The 23,181-nt window shown below is 37.2% G+C and overlaps 1 protein-coding gene across 9 annotated transcripts in view; it reads right to left on the reverse strand.

Moving 5' to 3' along the window:
* Positions 1-23,181, reverse strand: part of GRID2 (glutamate ionotropic receptor delta type subunit 2) — an 800,504-nt gene that overhangs the window by 460,613 nt on the left and 316,710 nt on the right. Inside the window, exon 1 of one of the 9 annotated variants that reach the window (XM_080592182.1) lies at positions 1-23,181. This exon is cut by the window's right edge and continues 6,673 nt beyond it. The exons of the other annotated variants lie outside the window; for them this stretch is intronic. Coding sequence (XP_080448308.1) covers positions 1-52 — 52 coding nt within the window. The 5' untranslated portion in view covers positions 53-23,181. 9 annotated transcript variants of the gene reach the window in all.

The raw sequence follows: 23,181 nt of genomic DNA on the forward strand, positions 1-23,181 counted from the left end.
CACGTCTGTGAGCACGCACACGTCTCGATGAACGCAGACAAACTTCTCCCATGGGCTTCCTCCTGCAGCAGCTCTCCCACGCGGGAGGATTATGATACCTCTGCTCCCACGCTCAGTGGCATTTCAGGCTGCAGCAGGCTCTGGAGCTGATACAGCTATGCTACTACTCGTACTCGAGCTAAGTGTTTTTGCAGCAGATTGAATAGCTCAGCAGTTACCCTCTAACTTGCAGTGAAATCCATTCAGTGGGCCTAATTGTAAGTAAGGTGAAACTCATTGTAGGGGTGTCAATAAGAGTGTTAAATTATTTGTAAGGAACACAACACAAAGATGCATCTGAAATCAAGTAATACTCATTCTTTAACACCACATGCTACCACGGCACCCAGTCATGAGGTAACTACTTCAGGTTGCTGTTAGCACTGAATAGAGCATTCACCACAAACCACCCTGCCACCAAAGTTCTCCTTATCTCATGACCAGTATGCAACCTAAGTTTTGTCCAAGGCTTCTCAAACTTTTAATTAAGGGAACCTAAACCTGCAGAAACCCTTGCACAGAAGCCTCTAGATCTCAATGGGAGACCAGCATGAGCTGCAGAGCCCAGCAGAGACCAAGCACTCAGCGCCCACCACTGCCGGCGCAGAAAGGAATCAGACCATAATATGAGGACCCCAGCGATAGCTGACTAGGGGCTGCAAACCCTGTTGTGAAAGTGATAGAGAAAGGGACAGGCACAGTCCTGTCTGCTTACAGACTACTTCGATGTTCTGAGGTTGGAAAGCCGTCTGAACATCAGGCTTTGGTGCAGACCTATTTCTGTGAATCACAGGAAATGGCAAATACCGTGTCACTGTCCCGGATTACTTTGTCACTGTCCCACGAATAAGAAAAATATAATACTTTTATCTGGAGGAAAAACATTTTTGTTTGTTTTTATGAGTCAAAACCAAATCTAGTTCTGAAGTGTAAACTCACTTATGTAACTGATCCACAAATATGATGTCTAAATAACAACAGCACCAAGACATACTGGCTCAGGGGCCAGAGTACAACTGCTTATTTTTCCGTTCCAAGAAAATACCTATAGGCAGTCTTTTAAAACCATTACAAGTGTGCGGTCTGCAGAGAGAGACTGTGGAAAAAAAAAAAAAAAATCAGACTGCCGTTTTGCTGTACTGTACCCAGACATCAAACAGGGAGCTAAATTCCTGACAGCCGCATCTGCATAATTACCCAGCAGCCGTCTAACCCTTCGTGAGCCCCTCTGGACACTTTCACAGCTGCTACAGTGCTGAGCAGTAGAGCTGGACAAGAGGTCAGAGAAGAGGACAGAGCCAATCACCCAGATGCCAGGGTTGGAAACAAGCAGCCAAAGCCCATGTTTTGCAGCTCTAAGCACACCTCGTATTTGAATGCAGTGTCTGAATTCAATCAACACAGCAGGGAAATGCCTGGGGACAAATTCATCACTGCCCCAGTAGGAAGGTGTATAATGAATAATAATGTATTTAAAAGCAGAACTTGGTAGATGCTACCAAAACTTTGTAGACCTGACTTCTTATTTATATTTTAATAAGCATTTCTGTTCTTCCTGAGTTCTTGAACCTTACTCCTCAGAAGCACAGAACAGTAACAGACACTCCCTTAAACATGTCAAAACAAAACACATACTATATTATTCAAAGCTGATGAGAAAAATGGCTTTCAGGTTTGTCTTCAGTGTTTGTATCAATTCTTATTTGGAGATGAGATCAACCTCTCTCCATGCCAATCCCAAATCTGGATGTCACAAGGACATAATATGAGATAGATGGATGGTAGGAAAGCAGGCACCAGCAATTGCAGGTACTGCAAACCAAGTGGGAAGGGAGACACTGCAGGGAGCTGATGCTTTCCTGAGTCACCGTGCACAACTCCCACTGAGGTCCTGCTTGGGTGGGTTTGATGTTAACTGCAGTGGGACCATGGCAGCCCAAAGGAAGCAGTCTCTTGGGTAACCACATCCTTATACACTTGAAGCTGTAGTATCACATAGAGGTTTTCTATTAGTTTCAGTGGACACAAACTAACCGCAGTGGAAACTCAATGCACAGATCTAAAGACAGAATATACCTCTAAAACAAAATCTTTTCTAATAACCCCAGCCAGTGTTCCCTGAAGTCCTGTAAGAGTGGAATTCAATTGGGTCCACGTGTGAGAGAAACACACTGTCTGGTGGAAAAATATACAGTGAATCCACAATATCTCTATTACATTGTGTGCTAAATAGAACAGAATTTCAGTGAACACGATGCCTTGAGTACAGAGACATACTCAATTTCTCTAATATTCAAAGTACTGAACCTAATATGAGTACTAATTATGAGTAATACTGCTGTTTGTACAAAGAAAGCATTTGGGGAAATACAATATTTTTTCTTTTTAGTAACCAAATTTTGGATGCTGTGATTTACTTTAGTGTAGGAAATAATCATTCTAAGATAGTTTTAAAGTTTTAGTATATATATATATATCGTCAATATAAAGGAAAAAAAAATACAGGTTGAGAGTTTTCATATGGATAGCGAACGTTCACATCAAAATCCTCACCAAATTAAAGTGTCTTAGTGACCTGTGTCTGCTGGAGCTGAGTAATACCCTGATGCTTAAACACTTTTTCAAAGCAAAGAATGAGAATCCAAGGACACCTCCAGTAAAGATAAATTTTTTATAAGAAAAAATATTCTGATTCCAGAACACTTCAGAATATGTTCCAAGTATGTCATTATGTCAAAGAAAGAAGAGAGAAATAGCAGGAAAACATGAAGTGCTTACAACCTGATCCAAAGGTCACAGGGATCAAAGGAGACTCCAAACAACTTCAGCAAACTTTGGGACTTGAACGATCAGAAAAGGACATTTCAGAAATTTTACTTTTTTTTGTGTGTGTGTGTTGTTTTCAACCTGAAATCAAGAATAAGCTCAAAAAACTAACAACAAATACATACAAATAGTTGAAATACTCAGTATTGCTCAATGGTAATTCACTATCATTCTCATAGTGTCTCATGTTCAAAGACATTAAAGTACTGTGAGTATTATAGTTAAACCATACAACCTGTCAATAGGATTAAAAGACCATAATAAAAGATAAATATATCCTGATTACCTGATATTTTTAGATATCCCAAACTTCACCTCACCTCAGTTCGTCACTGATTTTAATCCAAACTAAAAATAGCAATCTTTCCAATTGCTCTGCTAGTCTGACAAGTTGTCTAGACATGGTTAGATAATAGCATTCACCTTTGACAGTTCCCTCTGAGGTATTAAACATTTGTTACAGTTTAATAAATTCCAGTCAAATAGGGCGTTACAACAGGCACATCAGTTAATGCATTCCAAGACGTTTATAACTAGAAAGACCATCTTTAATCCTGAGACACGTGAATTATGATCATACTGATGTTACTGACATGCAGAATAGAAACGTAATTGATTAAAAACATATTGTGAAATTCTCTTTCTGCTCCCACAAATATGAACAAGTAACAGTTAACACTTGTTAGGACAGACACCTTAATGAGAAAGTAAACATCAAGATATTTTGTTCCAGAAGTCTTTGGTTTTGCAAAAAGATATTTAAAGATTCCCTAATATTCTTTATCATCCTCATGTGTGAAAGCTTCAATCAGAGGCCATTCTCAGTAGCACTTAGCAGGCACAAGTCCATCACATATTCTCCTACATTTTGAAGTACTTCCTGGAAATTTTTCTCCTTTCCTTAAAATCCATATATCCTTGCTTCCCCAGAACTTCTTAGTTTCTAAAACTGCATCATGCAGCATTTTGCAAAGTGAAGATACAGTGCATTTTCTTACAAGTACACCAACACACATAGCAAAGAAATTTTGACTTGCTAACTCCAGAACAAGTATTTACACAAGCCTTTTTTTTTTCCTTTCTCATTCATATATAATTTTGAGCCATCACTGCTCAGCAGAAGGCCTAACAACAAAGAAGGAAATAATGCCTCTATGTGACTCAACAGAGTCCTAATACAGCAGTACCTAATAATTGCTGACCCTAAACCTGCAAAGAGCACCTGTATTAGCTGATAAGGGACCCATACAATCTCAAGGTCACAGATCACTCCAGCTGAATGTTTGTTTTGTTGGACTAAAAAAAGCTGCAGTAAATACTGACAGCTTCAGTGATCACAAATACTTTCCTATTCCAACAATAAAAGGTTTAATAACGCTAAATATATTTATTCCCTTCTTTACACCCTCGACACAGTGCATGGAAGAAAGCAGCCTGTACAGTGTATGCCTATGATCAATGAGCATATGGGCCTCCATCTAAGAAGGATAAATTTTTTCTCTGCTGATTACTTAGAGAAAAATAATTGGTGTCCAGCTTCTGTTGCTACTGCAGAACATCTGGGTTTCCCTCAACTTAGTTTTTCATGGCACAAGGAGGATGAAAACTCACTTTCTGTTGTTGAATCTGCAGAAAGGATAAAATCGCTGTACTGGTGTGGAAGGAGGAAATTTGATTTATTGATGGTAACCTGACAGGAGATTTTGATAGGATTGTTCCCAACTATTTCAGAAAGGCAAGGCATGGAAATAGATCCATTGGTGGCTAAACTACGAAAATCAGAGTTATAAGTGATTTCCTATAATGTCTTTCATTAATTTTTGTCCGTGGTCACAAATCCAGAGATCTGATCCCTGCAATTTCTATTTAGACGGTCAAGGTCAACTGAACTAGTGCAGCAGCTGTGGTGGGCAGCGGCTGGTCTCCAATGTGATAAAAGCTTAGTTGTGTAAAACAGACAGTGCAGAGATGAATTATTGTTTTAAGAAAAGCTCTTTCAACACATCTGTGACTGCTTCAGGATCCAGGATATCATGACTTACAAATTGGTTCACAAACTGAAAGGCCCATGGCTTAGCCAATCTAGAGATGGGCAACACCAAAGGTGTTACTTCTCTCAAACTATCTCTGCACGGTTCATCATTGTTATTTTACCCTTTTTGCCTTCTAGTTCTCATTAATTCTTTGTCCAAAAGCACCAACATGTGAAAATATCATTCTGAGGAGTCACTTCACATTGCAGAAATTCTGTGTCATGGTAACTGAATATGAAGATGAATAGGAGTGCAGTTTCATGGATCCTGATGCATACGGCCATACTCAGGGCTGGCAGAACTTCACTGGTCCAATGCCAGGAGAAAGGCTGGCTTACCATTTACTGTCAAGCTGGCCATAACTTCCAGCAGTGACCAGGTAGAACCTCAGCAATGAAGAAAACAGCTAAGGACTCTCTACTACTGTACAGAGATTCATTGCAAACAGTCAGGAAAGAAGTTCCATTCATCTGAAATAAAGATGTGTCTATTACTCTAGAAGCGCTCCAAGACAGCACCACACGTTTGATCTTTTTCCAAGTAGACCATTAGACAGCAGGAGTGAATTCTTACCCTTTGGATTCTAGCATGCAGCAGGAAGACTGAGCCTCTGGGCATGACCACATATGAAAGATAAAGGCATTGGAGAGCTGCTAGCCTTGGTTTACATACTGATAGGATGAGGGGGAGTAAAACAAAACAAAAGTGCTCCAAGGCTGGAGATGTGCCTGAGCTGTAAGAGTTACACATCGTCAGGGTGAAATAATTCAGTACAATCTGCTCCAACCATAATGTGGAGAAAGCATTGACATGCCTGCCCCTGCTGTGATCAAGCCTGATTAGAGCCCTCTCCAGACAACCTAGTAGCAAAGCAGGTTTTGCCCTTTCTCTGAAGGCCAAGTGATGCTGTACAGATAACACTCCCCTGTGGCACATCCTCCATGTGGAAGTGAAGAGACGATTTGCCCCTTTACACAATGTTGTTGGGGACCTGCTGCATGGTACCCTGAGGTCACCAATGCCAGCCACACTTGGCATATAAATGGTCTGATTTTTCCTGTCATAACTTACCACCACCACCACCTTCAGAAGTCTCAATAATAATAATAATGTTAAAATATAAAGCAAAACATCCTCCTCAAGATGGCTTAGATGCATTTTAAAATGCCAGTGGTGAGATTAACATTCTAAATTTGCCTCTGTGACTCCCAGCTTTCCTTCTTCCTCCTCCCCACCAATGTCACCCTGTTTCTTCCCCTCCCACACACTAGTAACCAACTCCACAGACCCAGGTTTTCCGTTTCTATCAGGTTCCTGTCTCTTTACTCTGACCTTAACTAGATGGCTCCTCTCCCCCAGATCTCTAACTCTTGTATCCTACTTCTTCTCCACTTTCCTTTGTTCTTGCTTTCTCCATGCTTTTCTCCAGAGCTGCCTCCACATCATCCTTGCCACAGCACTCAGTAGCAACTGCATTGATAAAATGTAAGCAAATTACTAATCTTTTTGGAATCTGCAGTGTATCCAGGTTTGAAACATTTCCCAGGCATTAGCTAATCACTAAGTCTTCAGATTACTGAAGACTAAGCCTCAGTTACCTTGGCACTATAAAAAGCATCATTTACTTGCCTGTACCTTTGTTCTTGCTTGCAAATTAGTTGTACACAAATGTGAACTCACAGCCACTGGTGCAGGTTTCTGAATTTCTGGACTGTTTTTTCTTGGAACAAATTTATGCAGAGAACAAAATAGTGAAGAGAAACCCCTTCAGAGTATTTATAGTCGAATAAAATGTACAATTCACTAGCAGCTATTCCCTATGGCATTTGGCTAATATACACTAAGCAGCTTTATTTGCTTTACTGCATCCCTGTCTTGTTTGTCTTTTAATGGCTTTTTATGTGAGGCTTTTTTAATTCCATCATCACTCATCAAAAAAAATTTAAGACAGAAAATGAAATCAGCAACTCCTAAATGCCTTTAATCCCAAATGGTAGCCTCTCATTGTTGCAGGTGCATAACTGATGATCTGAGAGGGACATCAAATAAATGGCAAATTTTAGGCAGCTATGCACCTAAGCTAGAACTGGTAATTGCATGCTGAACTGGGAACACACTTACTGTCTTTCCCACAGAGAGAAAAAAAATATTTTTCTTGCCTTCAGGCCATCACCGTTAATCACAAATAGCTCTGAGAATGCATCTCTACATACAAGCACAGAAGTATCTGTGCTGAGTTACGTAGCTTAATTCTGCATGGTGGGACTGATCCCAAAATCCTGGTTAAAGTATTTACAGTAGAGAAATCTTCTAAGGGTCAGGCCTTGACATTACCCTCTGGTTCAATATATAAGTTTACTTGTCACCCATAACCTCTGAGCTAAGATCTTCTGGAGAAAACAACAACAACAAAAACAAAACAGTCTTCTGTAAGCAAAGCAGTGACTGTAATGAAGGTAAATGCCTCCAAATCCACCTGGAGGAAAAGATATTTACACATATATTTTTTCTTATATGAAAATATATTTTTCTTTCTGAAATGTCTTTTAGTTCTCCTAGTCCATTACCTCTAGAGGTAAAATTTCAATATTAAACAAATTTAGCAAACAAGCAAAGAAACAAAAATCAAATGGAAAATGTCAAGGCAGAACTGGAAAAATCACTGGTAACATGAACTGTAGGTTATTAGATATTCAGATTCTTCTCCTGTGCTACTCCTCAGGTAAAAAATCCTATTGATATATATTGTAGGTAAAAACTTTGAGGGCTTTTCTGCATAGGATAATTTTGCATATAAGTAGCTAAGGACATTAATGTTTAACAAACGATTTCCTCATAACTGTCTTTTACCTTCTAAGCACTCTTACCACAATTATGAAGTACCTCCATGGAGTGGAGTAAAGAACTGAGAGTATCTACACCAGCCATAGCCACAGTGAACTAGTGCTAGTGAACTGCAAATTTACCCTTACTTTGCCGGCCTGCAATTATTCTTCCCCAGCTAAAGAGAGAACTGAAATGTATCCAAATCCCACCATACCTCAAAACAAGGAAACCACTACTTCCATTTTCAAACAAAAAATCTTACATGGCTGAATATAAGGAATAGTTTTCATCAAATTCTCTACAGACTATAGAGAGTTTCAGGGATGGTACTTGCATAAATAGTTTCCAAGTTATTTTGAAGAAAAATGATTAATATGTTGGGGATCACCATCAGATAGAATTATTTCTGTAACTAGAGTCAATATTTTCTCCTAACACAGTATTCAGATGAAGGTGGAAGAAAGGTTCCTGAAAACACGAGAAGAACCAAGGTTATATTAAAAGCACAAATATTATTCTTCAGAATGCTCTGGTTACTTTATTTTGCAGCTGAATTGCCTAGAGAGGAACTAAAAACTGGATTAGCTACAGCAACATTCAGTTTTCTCTTCTCATTCAGTTCTTAGATTACTTCTGAAGTACATCTGTTCACGTGCAAAAACCAAGCTAGGTCTTCACTGAAAGATTCTGAATTCCTAACAGGTGTTATCTGAGAGGTACATCACTTGGGTTATGCTTTTTAGGAGAAAACAGTTCTCTTTAAATATAATCCCAGAATAGATCCAGTGATTTTTAACATGATGCTTGTTGCCAGTGGCGTCTTGTAAGGACTTCTAATCTACCTGGAGATCAAATGCTCAATGGAAGAGAAGATAAAGACAACATGCAAAAGACTCCTAGCACATTTACCTAAGATTTATCAACTAAAGAGACAGTTAGGTTGTCTTAATTGTGCCTTGCTTTTGTGCTCACTTCCAAGCACTTAGTTTACATCTAAGAAGAAAATAAAGCATCAGGGACAAGATTCAGCCCCTGTTCCCAGGTAATTTCTGACAGTGATTTTATTTAATTCATTACATTAACAGAACAACGGACACTACCATCATCTTTTTTCTTTTTTTAAAATAAAGTGCTGAGTCATTTTCACACACTTATATATATGTATATATATATATAAATGATTTCTTATACTAAGCCTATTGTCTATATTGCATTTGGTTGGCACCACAGGTCTTTAAACACTATTTATCATGTTAAACGGTAGGTGGTAGCTTCAGGTTTCATTCCTAGCTTGTTCTTTGTCTGCCAGTTCACTAACAAAAACAAACAAACAAACCAAAAACAACACCCAGACTTTCTCTTTTTTCTTTTGCAGCATCAAACATTTCCATAACGTGTATTATGAAACATATCTGGAGTCTTTACTATAACATTGAGTTGTATTATGTTTTTAAATCAAACTAAGGAAACTCATTAGAGCTACTCCAAGAGCGCAAGAACAGCTCTTCAAGGAAGCTTCAGTAAATTCTAAATATACATATGCTTACTTCAAAAGCTCTCAGTTTAACAGGAATTGGATCTTCAGAAATACCTCTGGATCTAAGCAATGTCAAGGAAAGATGAGAAAAGCAAAGAGAAGCTTTTTCTAAAGAGTGACTGGGAATCAGACTGAGCAATGCAAAATTTTTGGAATGAGGCCAAACACCTGGAGAAGAAAAAGCTGCTCTCTGAGGTGAGAAAAAGGCTAAGATTGCCTCCTAAGAGTGAGGCACGCTAAACCCAGATTTTTAATTTTCATTACACTGTGCTGATATAAAGATGACAGAGAAGTCTCCTGCACAAGAATACTTACTATTCTCCAATCAGGTTTGGCAGTTTCTATCCATACATTCCTGATGTGAAATTGCATCTTTAATTGATGTGATACACTGAAAACATCCCTAAACAGAGAATCTAAAATGTAGGGCGTAGGGTGCTGCTTGCAGGGTGGTGTTGTTTTTTTTTTTTTTTTTTTTTCCCAACACTTATTTCAAAATAAACCCACATTGCCTCTGTGACATCTTACACTTTCGGCAGCTTGTGCACCACAACAAAAGCCATTCACAGCCACTTGCTCTTTCTAGGCATTGATTCCCAAACCATTATGCAAAGTTTCTGTTGCTTCAGAGCAATTGGTCTGGATCTTACCATTACCTCAGAATGCAAATCGTGAAGACAAACTTGTGTTTCCTAACAGAGCCCGCAAGCCCCATCAGAACATCTTAATAATAGTCACCTACATGAAATAAAAAGGAAGAAGAGTGTCTGCACAACTGCAGTAAATACAGATGTTTTCATGCTCTTATTCAGTTTAACCTCCAGATGTACAACCCTGACCTTTTCTTACTTGCAACAAACAACCTGCAAACCCAGGTGGTTTACAGGGGAAGGTGCTTGTGTTCCAAGTTCATATTACAAGGGGCCATGGGCAAACACAATGGGGACAGCTGAGTGGGAATGATACGTGAAGTATTCACTGAGGGGGTCAGTTTCTAGGACTTTGATTAAATCCTGCTTTAAAGGAGGAAAATATCAGTAGGATTTCCTGTAGTTTCTGCTTACAAATGCCCCAGTGAAAGTAGCCAGATTTATTCTTCTCACAACAAAGGACAAGTGAAAAGAATGCGAAGTCCTAGCTGTAATACTGTTTTTATCACCCTAGGAAAGTGGGCAAGTTTCAAAATTTCCATGTATCCAAGTCAGAAAAGTACATCAAGATCAGGAGCTGAATTTGAGCTGAGTATTAATCAGCCAGTATTTGCTATTATTATTTTATCCCACCCTTCACAAATAGCTTGATGAATCATATTACCCTGCTGGAAAAAATAACATACCTGCCATGAATCGTCACATGCAATATATTGAAAATTGAACATCTTTCCGTGCAAGAAAGTTGGTGTGTGCATGCATGCTGCTCCAAGTACTTAATCTCAATTCACTTTTCATAATTTATAGTTTATATAATTTTCTTCTGCCATATTCATTAGCACTGATGCCTTTTCTTTCAACTTTATTTTCACTGATTTTTCATCCTTCATATCTTTCAAATGTTGGAGGGCATGTACCAGAGAGTCTAAAAGCTCAATAATGTATAAACAAGTACAGATTTTTCTCTGCCAAAGACTCATAAATCTACTAGAAGGTGCTCCAAATACAAGCAATAGCTATACAAATGGACAGCTGGTCTTTCATGTCATGCACAGCATTCGAATTCACCATATATATACAGGCTTTATTAAGAAACTGTTTTGGAGACATGAGTATGGCATTCAAATTCACCTTGTACTTGTTTGTAATATATCTTTCCCCTTTTTGTGACCCCTAGCTGCTGGGATTTACTGACAGTTTCAAAGATGGGGCCCTGTCCAAATCCATATGAAGTCAAAGAGAAACCTTCCAGGCCCAGTGCAGTTACCATCTGTGATGACCAGAAGAAGCAATCATGCTGTAAATACTAGCAGGGTAGCCCTGAAAGTCAGCAGGAGTTTTGCTATCAATTTCAGAGGTGCATGATAAAATCCCACAGGTACTATTGCAATTCCCCCAGATTAAACAAAGGCCTCTTTATTATTATTATTATTATTAGTTATTAGCTATTATTATTACTATTGCTATTATTAATGATTGATCATCCAAAGCACAGTTCAGTGAATAAAAAAAATCACTGGAGCATGTTTTCATGCATATGCGTTTACATATTTTAAATTTCTACAGAGCTACCAGTGTCAAATTATATTATGCTATCATCCAAACTCAAATAATTTCAAATACTGTCACAGGGGATGCTGTTAAAAAAAAATTCTAGTAAAAAACCTGGTGTTGATCATGAGGATAGCACTTCCTACGGAAGCTTATTTTACTTTTTAACACAGAATACAAGCTCAGCTACTATTGTTAAGAATAAAGTTCAAGTTTCCAACTACAACCAATGTATTCATGCAATTATTTTATATATGCACAAAATGCAAAGACAAAAAAAGCTTTATATTTTTGCTTAAGATAGCTAGTTACTGTAGTGATTCAGTTCCTTGACTATGGCCAGCTGGGAAGTGCTGAATTCAGTCCAGACTCTGCTGTTAATGATCACTCAGTGGTAATGGTACTTTGAGTGATGCTTTCAGCAATTATGTGCCTGTTCTCAAATAGCTGCACGTTAACAATAACAGTTTCAGTGCCCTGCCCAGATTCTGCCTGGAAACTTCAAAAAGAAGATTTACTATTAGTGAAGGTCTGGCCAGGCAGGAGGATGACTCACTAATGGCCACCCTCATCAGAACCCCAAAAAGAAAGTTGATTGCACACTAGGTGTACAAGAATACAGAAGTCTGAACTCACCTGAGCTAGCAAATTGCCAAAAAGTAAATAGCAGTTCCTTTGATCAGCCTTAGCAGGCCAGAACAGAAGCAGAACCATTTGTGTTACAAGCACGTAGTACTGGAATACAGGAAGGACCAGCAAGAATGTTCTTTCCTGGTGGACATAATCCTCCACAGCATGAGGAAAAAGCAGAAGCAGCCCAGAACAGCTGCTCTGCTGTGTCACATAGTTGTTAAACTACCAATACACCATGCAAGTAAGCTGCAGTTATTAGCCCTTGCAACCTTAGATCCTGGAGCAACCTGAAGGCTCTTGAGCCATACCTAAGATAACCCAATATAGAACCCAGGCTTGCAGACTATGACCTTGGAATGAAGAAAAACCTTCCAAATTCAGCTAAACTCATCTCTTGTTCTGTTTGTTTTTCAGTTATGTCATTTAAAAAAAAAATAAAGCTACCACCTTAATGCCAATGTCTACATCATCCTTCTCTTTGTGTCTAGGCCAATGAAGCCATGGTCATTGTAATCAAAATAGCAGCAGATCAGGAATTCTCTCTTTCTCTCTCTTTTTTTTTCTTTCTTTTTTTTTTTTTTTCCTAAATTAACATGGAGAATCAATCTTTCTCTTTCACACGTATGCTTAACTTCACCTTGTAAAACCCTGTTGGAAATGTTTGAGGGAATCTCCCATCACCTGGATGTGTACTTCCAGGAAATATGCAGCAAAGCAATTAACCAGGAGGCCCTCCATCACACCACCATGTATCTGTAACCAGCCAGATACACACATAAACACATCAACAAACACACAACTACATTGCTCTGAAAAAATCATTTTAACCACTTCATCTTTAAAAACCACTTACTAAATTGCTTCTGGTGAAGAGACAGTATGAATCACTGTTGCAAGTCAATTTAAAGAATGCTTAGCTGACACTTGATCCATTGATTAACAGTATAGAGACCAACAAACGTTGAAAATAGAACTATTCAGAAAACAGTTGTCCAAGGTCCCTTTTTTCGTAGTCCTCCTAAAGCACAGCAGTGCTTGCAGAGAACTCAGGCACGTGCAAAAAGACTGCACCAGCAGTATATACACAGGTGAACAGACACAAGAGCAAGTCTAAGAGTTGCTAGGCTGCTCACTACCCTGATAAAAACACTCAAAGGGTTTTTGCTTCCTTTGTGCAAGCTGCCACTCTGCTGGCACCAAGGACCTGAGTGGCTCACAACTACATCTGCCGACCTCCAACCAGTCCCTCCATTTTCTTTACTTTAGCTTTTTTACACTTTTCTGTGTTAGCTCTTTTTCTCCTGACTCTGGGGTATTAACAATCCATGTCTCTACAGTCCTCTGCCTGTAATTTTAACTTTCTTTTTATTTTTCTTGCAGACTTTCTCACAGCTTCACAATTTTCTCAGGCATCTGAGCTCAGGTTGTGTTACAGCAAGACCCTGGATCTCTGGAAGAGACACAGATAAACTGGGTAATTCAGAATGGGATTACAAGGCAGATGCAGTGGACAGAGAAATCAATACTACAGGAGTAAAATTCCCATTTTGGTACAAGAGCCTAGATCCAGCCTAAACCAGAAGTAAAAATACCTTGGGTACTGCATTGAAAATAAATAAATAAATAAATAAAATATCTAAGCATAGTTTAGGCTTATATTTATTGCAACACCTGATCTTCAAGCTTCAGCATTTATTAAGTCATGGAAAATTCTCCATAAAATAAGAGCTTTGCCTTTCAGCAATTTCAATAAAATATCAGAGATTATAATATTGTTTGTCATGCTGCTCTGTTTACAGATGTTAACGAAAGAGTTAAACATAAATAAGGACTTTAGACTCCCGTGTGACCCCATCTTCTGCTGAAAAATTGGTTAAAATTTTACAGTTTCTGGTTGAATTTGTTTGAAATCATATTTCTTTTCTTTTGTGATTTAATCTTTATTTTAATCTTTAGTATTTAATTCTGCCCATAAATCCACTTACCATTGCAGACCAAAAGCTATTTGGGTACCATCACATGCTGTGCCATAAATCCTGTTTCTTCATATGTAGGATTCTTTGTTTTTTTGTTGCGATAGAACAAGAATAATTCTGTCTGTTAATATGTCCTTATATTTGGAAAGTTATCATTTGAGTACTTTCAAGTAGAAGTACCTCCTGGAATTAAAGTTTGAATGATCCAAAAGTTGAAATTCACAAAACAATTTCAAAGCTAGAAAATAAATGCAATACCATCTGAATGAATGAATAAATAAATAAATATTTTCTTCTTGAACTAGAATATTTCTGCTTCTAATCATCCTCCTAGATTTTTTTTTTGTTTTCCAGAAATCAAGAATAAATTTTTGCATCATGAAAAAAACTTCTTTCTTAATTGAATATGCAGATATTCTGATGCCACGTCAAATGAGTTTACTCATTTAAAAATACTCAACTTGAGATTTGTAACCTCTTGAAAGGTGACAAAACTGAAATCCAAATACATAATGTACTTCGGATAATCTTAAGTATGTACAAAGAAAAGACCGTATCTGAGATTGCCATGTTTTCTCATACAACCATCTACATGGATTCAGAAATGTGCCTTTTCCCCTGAAAAGTCATCGCTTTAAATGCTGTAGACAGGTAACAGATTTGCCTACAAGCACTCTTTTCCCATTATGGATCTGGCTTTCAAAATAAGAGGAAGTTGACACAGTAATCTGTTGAAATAAATTTAATAATAAATGATGCTTTCTTCAACTCAGCCTCAGGCATCTATGCAATCTAAAATATATAAGAATACCAAGATACATCTCAGGATTCTTCCAGAGTAAATAACCAGTTAAGAAAGCATGTAAACATAACATGAGTAAAAAAAAAATAATAAAAAAAAATAAAAAAAATAAAAGAACTTCTTTCCTGAAATGAATACCTTCTCTATTTTCAACTTGAAATTTAGCACTTAAGAGCTGTTAGTAAGAAGACATTTTTCTGTAAGGCTAATTGACAGAGAAATATGTTGCATTGCCAAAAGTGACAGAAACACTTCGAAGATTCAGAATACCAAAGTACTTTTTAAAAACGTGCCTTGTTGGTAAGCTTCAAAACAAAACCAATGATATTGCTGTTTTCATGTTTAACGTGTGCTCATGAGTGCTGCTAAGTCTCAGCAGTAATTTATTTGCTTTAATCTCTGTCATATAACTTGGTCAGTAGCATAGGAGATTTCATTTTTTATCATATCAGCGTCCCTTTGAGAACAAATGTTTAAATAACATAAGTAATGATTACCCCAAATGCCTGTGATTTTGTTCTGATTCTCTTTCTGGCCACTGCATGAGTGAATTAAAATTACATACCACAGCTACAGTTGCAAACCTACAATTAGTATTTCAATTTTTCAGAACTTGGATTTGTTATCATAATTACAGATAGATGGAAATTTGCAGCTTCTCTCTGGCCATTAACCTGTAACAGAGATCCTTAAATGACATATCTAAATAAACTTCCAATCTGTTTTGGGTCAGAGTTTCTCAGATAGTTGAGGCTATCTAGATCTTACTTCACTATGCTTTATGAACACAAAGAAATATATGGTCTCATTTTTACATGGCCTTGAGGTATGGAAACACCAAAGTTGAACTTAACGTTGTGTAAGTTACCACCTAAAACCTCCCAAGCAGGAAAACCTGCCAGTTACCCTCTCCTGCAGCACTTCAATGCTCCACTTGCTCTTGCTATTATCCCATACGTTTTGAGAAAGGAAAGTCTGACTTTGCATCTTGGATTAAGAGAGAACATAAATTATTTTAAAACTGGGTTAGTTGGGTCACTTCCTTTGTATGAGGGTCAGTAGCACTAAAGCACTACTGGCAACCAATACTTATTTGGCTGTTCTTTCCTCAAAAAGTGATTAGACAGCAAGACTTCAGTTGCTGAGAAGGATAATAATTATTTCTAAATTACAGAAATAGGAAAACAACTGCAAAACAAGTTTGCAGAATATGTTTTACATATGCATCTGATAACTTCCACTTCTGTGACCATAATACTGTCTTGAGGTCTCACTCATACCACAAAGGAGTGAAAATTTCTCTAAGGAAGAAGTGACTGCCAAAACATGAACAGAAAGCAATTCAACTGTGTTACAGCAAAAAGACCTTGCCATCTCTCATTACACATGAACACAATTAAACACACACTGGGTTAAAACAAGGAGTTTGGGTATTGTACCTCAGTCATTTTTACAGACCCAAACCAGGTAGATCTGTGATGAAAAGTTGTTCCTGTCTTTCAGCCTCATGCAGTAATTCACAACCATTGGTGAAGACAGGAAAAATTTATCAATGACACAGGTTTTTGATGTTTGTTTTTTTTTTCTAAACTTTTTTTTTTTTTTAACCTCCTTCTTCCCTTCCTCCCTTAACTTCTAACTGTTTCCAAAATCACAATTTCTTATTTGGGGAAAGTAACAGAAGCCAGGAAAGAACTATTCTTCCTCATTAATAGATCTACCTTGATAAACACTGATAACTCCATTTCTGGAGTGACACTGCCTATAGCACCCAAAATTAAAATAAGGCAAATGAAAACTATTCCATCAAGGCCACATTAATACAGAAATGTAGCGATGTAAACCCTATTTCAACATACTTAATCTCAAAACAAGTTAAATAAATCATCAACAGAATCTGAGCTCCAGCACTGGGATGGGGAGAGATGCAGAGAATTTCAAGTTCAGAAAGGCCATAAATTTCTGCCAGGGTCAGCTGCTTAAAGTCCTTTCTACCTAAAAAAGAAAGGAATGCCACTATTTTTCCTTTAAAATACCTAATAACTCAGTAGAAAGAGGACTCACACCAACAAAGATTCAGTTTCCTCTTCAAACTTTCAGCATTCTCCCATCTGTCACTCTGAATGGCTTCAACCTTTTAAATGACTCACTATGGAAAACAAAACAAAACAAAACCAAACCTACAGATTTCATGGGCCATTTGAAGTGGTCATGATCATCTAGGCTTTGTCACTGTCTTGACCTTACCTGTAAGCATGTCCTAGTATGCATCCTGTGCTGCTTTTGTCTGATATGTTAAATAGGTAATGGCCACCATACAGGAAGAGATTAAAACACATGCCTGGAAAATTACTCCATGTCTGTGGACATAGATTCATACATAATGGTTGGATCTGTTTTAACTTATCTAAAGAGATCTCTGCCTCCTCAAATATATTTTGCCACCAAGATTAAATTGTTGACATACCAGAGTTTCACAGAAGTTATTTATTGGGAAGCAGGATTTTAAATACATTCTCTGTTTTCTATTGAAAAGAAAATAACTTTCCCTATTAAATTTACAGTCACTCAAACAGTTTCTCCTTTGCTTCTAGGATGACATGGGCAGGCTTCATTTTTATATGACTTCCAATTCACTTTTATGACAAAGCCTTTAATAATGTTAATTTTCTCTCATTTTATTAAAGCCAATGCTATTCAGATTGCTCAATTTCTGAAACTTTCAATACAGCATTTTAATGACATTTTCATAATTTAAATCAGTTTTATGAGTGCCATAACTGGCAGCAAATCACACGTACGACAAGAAAAACTGAGGCATTCTAGTCTTTCAGCTCAGTTTTAACCATCTCACCAGCAAAATAAAAAAGCTACAGGAAATAATTTTTAACTCTTCCATTGCAAATAGACCTACCTTTTACTCTAGCTCCTAAATCTGCATCTCACATTTCAATTTGCCAGAAACAAAATTCCAGTAGTTCAGAGGAAAGCTCTGTTAACAGTAAACACATCCTACTGTTTGTTTAAAAGCCAACCAACCAACCAACCACACTTTCATTTTAAATGCACACTGTAAATGTAAAATCTCAAGAAAATAATAAGTTCAACCCCACCACTACAGTCAATAGGCTTTGGAATTTAATCAATGATGTCTTCTATGAGTGGTGAAGTGAATAATTGCAGATGCCCTAGTGTAGTCAAAAACATCATTCGCAAATTCATTTTAGGCTTCTCTGGAATAACACATCAAGTAAACCTCCATCAAGTCACCCAGCATTGTTTCCCAACTTCTTTCAGACCTTGCAGGCCCAGGTTAAAGAATTAATTTAACAAGAATGCACTCCATCTGACTGGAAAATCATTGCCTCATTGATTTTTTATCACTTCATAATAACACCAATATTTTTTTAAAGAATATTTACTAAGCTTTGGAATGGCAAAGTGCACTAGGCTCAGCCAGGTGTGCAATACTATTGACATCTTGTGTGTTTGAGGTTCAGGTTAGTGAGAGTTTTTTTGTTTGTTTGTTTGTTTTTTTCTTCTCTGAATAAGATAACTTTTCACAGAAACTAATTATGAACTAATTTTGCTAGTCTCGCATATTACGTGTGCCATTTTTGTTTGTGATCCCTATATCCTTAATACTTTAATCACTGTCCAGCAATATTTCCACTGACAACAGGTTTCCTAGGCTTGCCAACCCTCAAGTAGCAGCTTAAGCAGATGTGGAAAACAAATGTTAGCTTTGCTTTGAAGAGCAAAACACCACAGCCCCTTACAGGTTTACCTTTCCCCTCTTTGGGCAGTCAAGTCAGGAGTCACTCATGCAGTTGTGTGCCTCAATGCGACTTTCTTTTGAAAACACACAGAGTACTTCTCATAATAATACCTAGCAGATCTCCTGATAAAAATCTTGACCAGAAAACTTCAGGGCAATCAGCAAAGAGGCAGAGGAGGAAGTTGAGAGAACTATGGTCTACATCTGTAATAATTAACTTCAAGAGGACCAATTCTCTTGCTATCTCGTTATCAGAAAGGAAATGACACTTTATGTCCCATTTATTAAATTATTATAATATATTCAGCAACAGCTGCTTAACAGACTTCTTGCAAGCATTGCTTTAACATTACTGCCCCGTGCCGTCAAAGAAACTATCAGTCTGCTTTTCAAGAAGCCTGAGTGACCCACATTCATCCCAGTTTCTTTAACAGATTCATTTAGAGCTCATTACTTTCATTACTTCATTCTTAGTTAAGAAGGTCTGTGCTACTGAAACACATAAAGTTATTGCTGGAAGTTTGAATCTACAGATGAACCATCTCACTGCTGGAAAACATTAAATTCTGAGTAATTAACTGTCTCCACTTTTGCTACTGAGAATGGGTTTCTTTGAGGGTAAACCACTGATTAACAACAAAAACAACAATAAAGAAAGTACCACATGAGGAAAGCATCCAAACGGTGAAATGTACCAGAGAAGGTCTCCAAAACGTACTTACCTAGCCATTCAGAAATACTAATAAAAATCTACAGTGAATTTTAATATATAATCATTTACTTCATATATATATATATGCACACACCTATGTATCTCTCTCACCCAAAATTATTAATAGTCCCAGTTCAGAACCTGCACATCAGCTATTGCACACAACTAAACACACTTAAAATACACAAACACATAAAATAATTCAGAAGATGTACCTTTGTGTAAGCAATGGCAAGGTTTTTATTATTTATAAACAATAAAAGTTTTATTAAAAACTTGATGGTATCAATTTATGAAACGGATTCAGACAAAAATGATTAATTTTTTAGAGAGCTCCCAGTAAGCCAAGCAAATTACATTTTGGAGACTTACCAGAACAGTTTCTACAAAAGATTTCTGTCCCTGTAGAATAACTCATTCATAACTGTCATTATCATCCAACAAGTACAAAATTGCCAGTCTCTTGACCATTCTCCTCTTAAGTCTCCACGGTTTTCCTGAAAATTCAACATTGTAATCCGTTTACTTGAAACGGATTTTCTGTTTAAGGTCTGTCCAAAAGCTTGTGAAAATAAGATGGGAAAAATAAATGGTATCTAAGCTTTCTAATAAAATCATAGTTCCATTTGTCCTCATGATAGCCTGTAGAAACCTTGTATTAAAATTTAACCTATCACGTTTACAGCAAGGTTTACCAAAGTAAACAGACACTGTCTTTATGTGCTAACTGCAAACTACTCTACTCTGTTTGTCAAATTAATGACATGAAGGCTCAGTGGCTCTTCTCTCTTCCCTAGCCTTGACAGAATGCAATTTTCTTCGTGTTTCTGGATCTGATAAACATCTAATAATGAAAACACTCATTTGCTCTGAGCTGCTTTTTAGCCAGACAGGAGAACACACAACCAGACCAATTACAACAGCAACAAAAAAAGACCGTGTTAAAATCTCCATATGATTGCAAAATTAATAAGCACATTCTCACAAAATGTGGAGTAGTAGTTCCCATGGCAACCATAAGTCTCACTGCACATGCATTAAAGTAGGGCTTTTCTTCACATAAGTAACAAAAACACAGATAACTCACCAACAATTTGCATGTTATGTATTTATGGGGGTGTATACACACCCTCTATTGCGTTAGTATGAATTTTATTAACTACGAGTAATGCCACAATCACTCTCTACTGCAAAAAGTCACTATGGAAGATTTTTTATCACATTATACAGTATTTCTCAACTATTTTGACATGCCTGTCATGACTCTGTGACCTTCAAGCCACAAACACTCTTTAAACATCCCCTGATGCCAGTTAAAAGGGTCAGAGTTAAGATTTCAGAGTAGCTGTTAATACTGCATGTTCTCTCCTCATTGCAAATACAACTTCCTGCTTCATGCTCCACTAATATTTTCTTTTATGGTTCATAAGCACCTTTCTGCTTTTTCCTGTCACCTTATTTCCCCTTTGGTAAAACAGTATTTCAATTAGTACTTCATCAAAAAACCCAAGCCTCTCAAGCTTCTCACCATCACTCTGACAACCCAGACCTCACTCTTGGAGTAAGAACTCTTCATTTTTGCTATTCTACCCTCATTTTACTGCTATTTTTCCACCCCCTTCTCCATGCTGATGCCCCTCAACATCCTTCCCAGTCTGCTACAGAAAGAAGAGGAAATCTTCATGCTACTGTCTGAAGTATACTGGAAATAATTCCATCTAAAAAGCTTCAAAGCCGATCACAAAGTTACTCCTGTGTCAGCTTCAAAATCTAATGTTTAGGCCTGGACCAATTGACTCAAACTATTTTCCCACCCCTAACTATCTCCTTTGGCAACCTCTTAATTCATCCAAGACAAAAACTGGTCTATAAAATTATATAGATTAGGTATATGATACATTAGTATAATCTCAGAGCTCTCATCCCAGTTCACTTCTTTTACAAATATGGATACTCTGGGGAAACTTTGAGTTACAGACAGCATAAGCAGATTTTGAAGAGTTGTAGTTTCATTGCTTTTTCAAATAAAGTCTATACAAAAAGATGGACATTTACTAAACCAGACCTTAACTAACACTGAAGTCATTCAGCCTCCCTCTAGAAAGAAGTAGCGAAAATGAGAACACTATTCTTTAGGACATCTGGAAAGTCTCACCATGGGATTCATTTAGAGCATTAACAGCAACAGTGTTTTAGAAACATCACTGTTTTAAGTCTGTTCCTAAATAAAAAGTGTACAAAACAAACAAAACCCCTCCATTCAGAATGCCATACAGACCAAATCTGACTCTCTAGATATTTTGAAGTGCTAAAAGACTCAAGCTCTTAGTTCTAATATGAAAAGTATGCTGGGATATACTCTGGAAACAGTGGAGCATTTTCTTCCACCAGGACAAAGTCAAACAAGTTGTTACCCATGAGCAAAATCTCAAAGTTGTTCCACAGGCCTGAAAATAAACAACAGTAACACCACCACTTTGAACAGCATGCTGTAGGTCTTCACACCTCTGCACATTTATTAATGAACTCTCAATAAGCATTCAGACAAAGGTATCGTAACCTTCTTATGTGATTAGGAGGCAAGTATGCCGTAAATTTCTGCCTTTCCAAATTGTTTATTGCTAGAACTGCAGTCCTAGGCAACAGAAATGGAATAAATCTTTGAGGAGATATTAGAAGACAGATTTATATAAAAAAGCATAATGCAAGTCATCACTTGTAACATCTGTGCTCTTATGAAATTGAAAATGACAGTTCATAAACAATTTTAAATCATAAGGCTTGTAGTAAAAAAAAAAAAAAAAGCAGTGATTGAGCTTCACTCAATGAATTTCAAGGAGGAATCACAAAAGCTACCTATACCAAACAACAGGGACAAAAATGTTACTGAGTTTCTGAAACAACTAACAAAGGAATCAAATCCAAAAAAAAAAAAAAAAAAAAAAAAGAGAGAGAGAGAAGGAGAAACAGAAATGGGAATATAATCCTTGAGAAAAATAAATAAACAGAACACCTGTTTTCCATTTACTGTTAGACAGCTTTAGACAGGGCAGATAAGAGCTCATGTACATATAATGCATTTGTGCTCATAATTAATCTATTTCTAACATACCAGAGTATGCATAAGACTTTTGGAATATTAAGATATTTCTGAAATGAATGTATTGTACGAAAGCACACTCAGATACAAGTTTTCTCCTCCCCTTTCCATTTATTCTTTTTTTTGTAAGTTTCTTTCTCCTGATTTTTTTTTTTTTAAATCTCATTTACTTCTCATTTGCCATTCCTCTCTGTGTAATTTCCTCTACGTACTGGCCACCATTTTTTCCCTTCTGTACATGTTATTTATTTATCTTTTCCCCATTAACCTGGCAAAAACATTTAGAAAATAAATAACGATACGAGATGTTCCTGTAGTGAATGTCATAGGAGGATTACAAAGCTGTTCATTAAATTTAATTAAACTTAACAACGTTCCTCTGCCTGCTGCAAAGGATTACAATAATGAGTTTGAAGATGGAAAAAATGAAACTCAGAGAAGGTAGGGTCTGTCCATAGCTCCTGAAAGAGATTTAAATGAAACCTTTTGATGTGTTGATTTGTGCTGCTGATGCCCCAGACTTTCAATTTTTTTGCAAATTCATTGCTTGCTTCATACACAGTGATGAGCACCATACATTCTTGAAATGTAATATACAGAAGGAAGCTAGGCAAGACCAGACTACAAGCCAAAGGCATACACTGCTGGAACTAAATTTGAGTTATGGGGTCCCAATTCACTGACACAACTGACAGAGGTATAGGATACATCAAAGGCA

Source organism: Anser brachyrhynchus, assembly GCF_964034855.1.
Source record: "Anser brachyrhynchus genome assembly, chromosome: 4".
Taxonomy (NCBI): Eukaryota; Metazoa; Chordata; class Aves; order Anseriformes; family Anatidae; genus Anser; species Anser brachyrhynchus.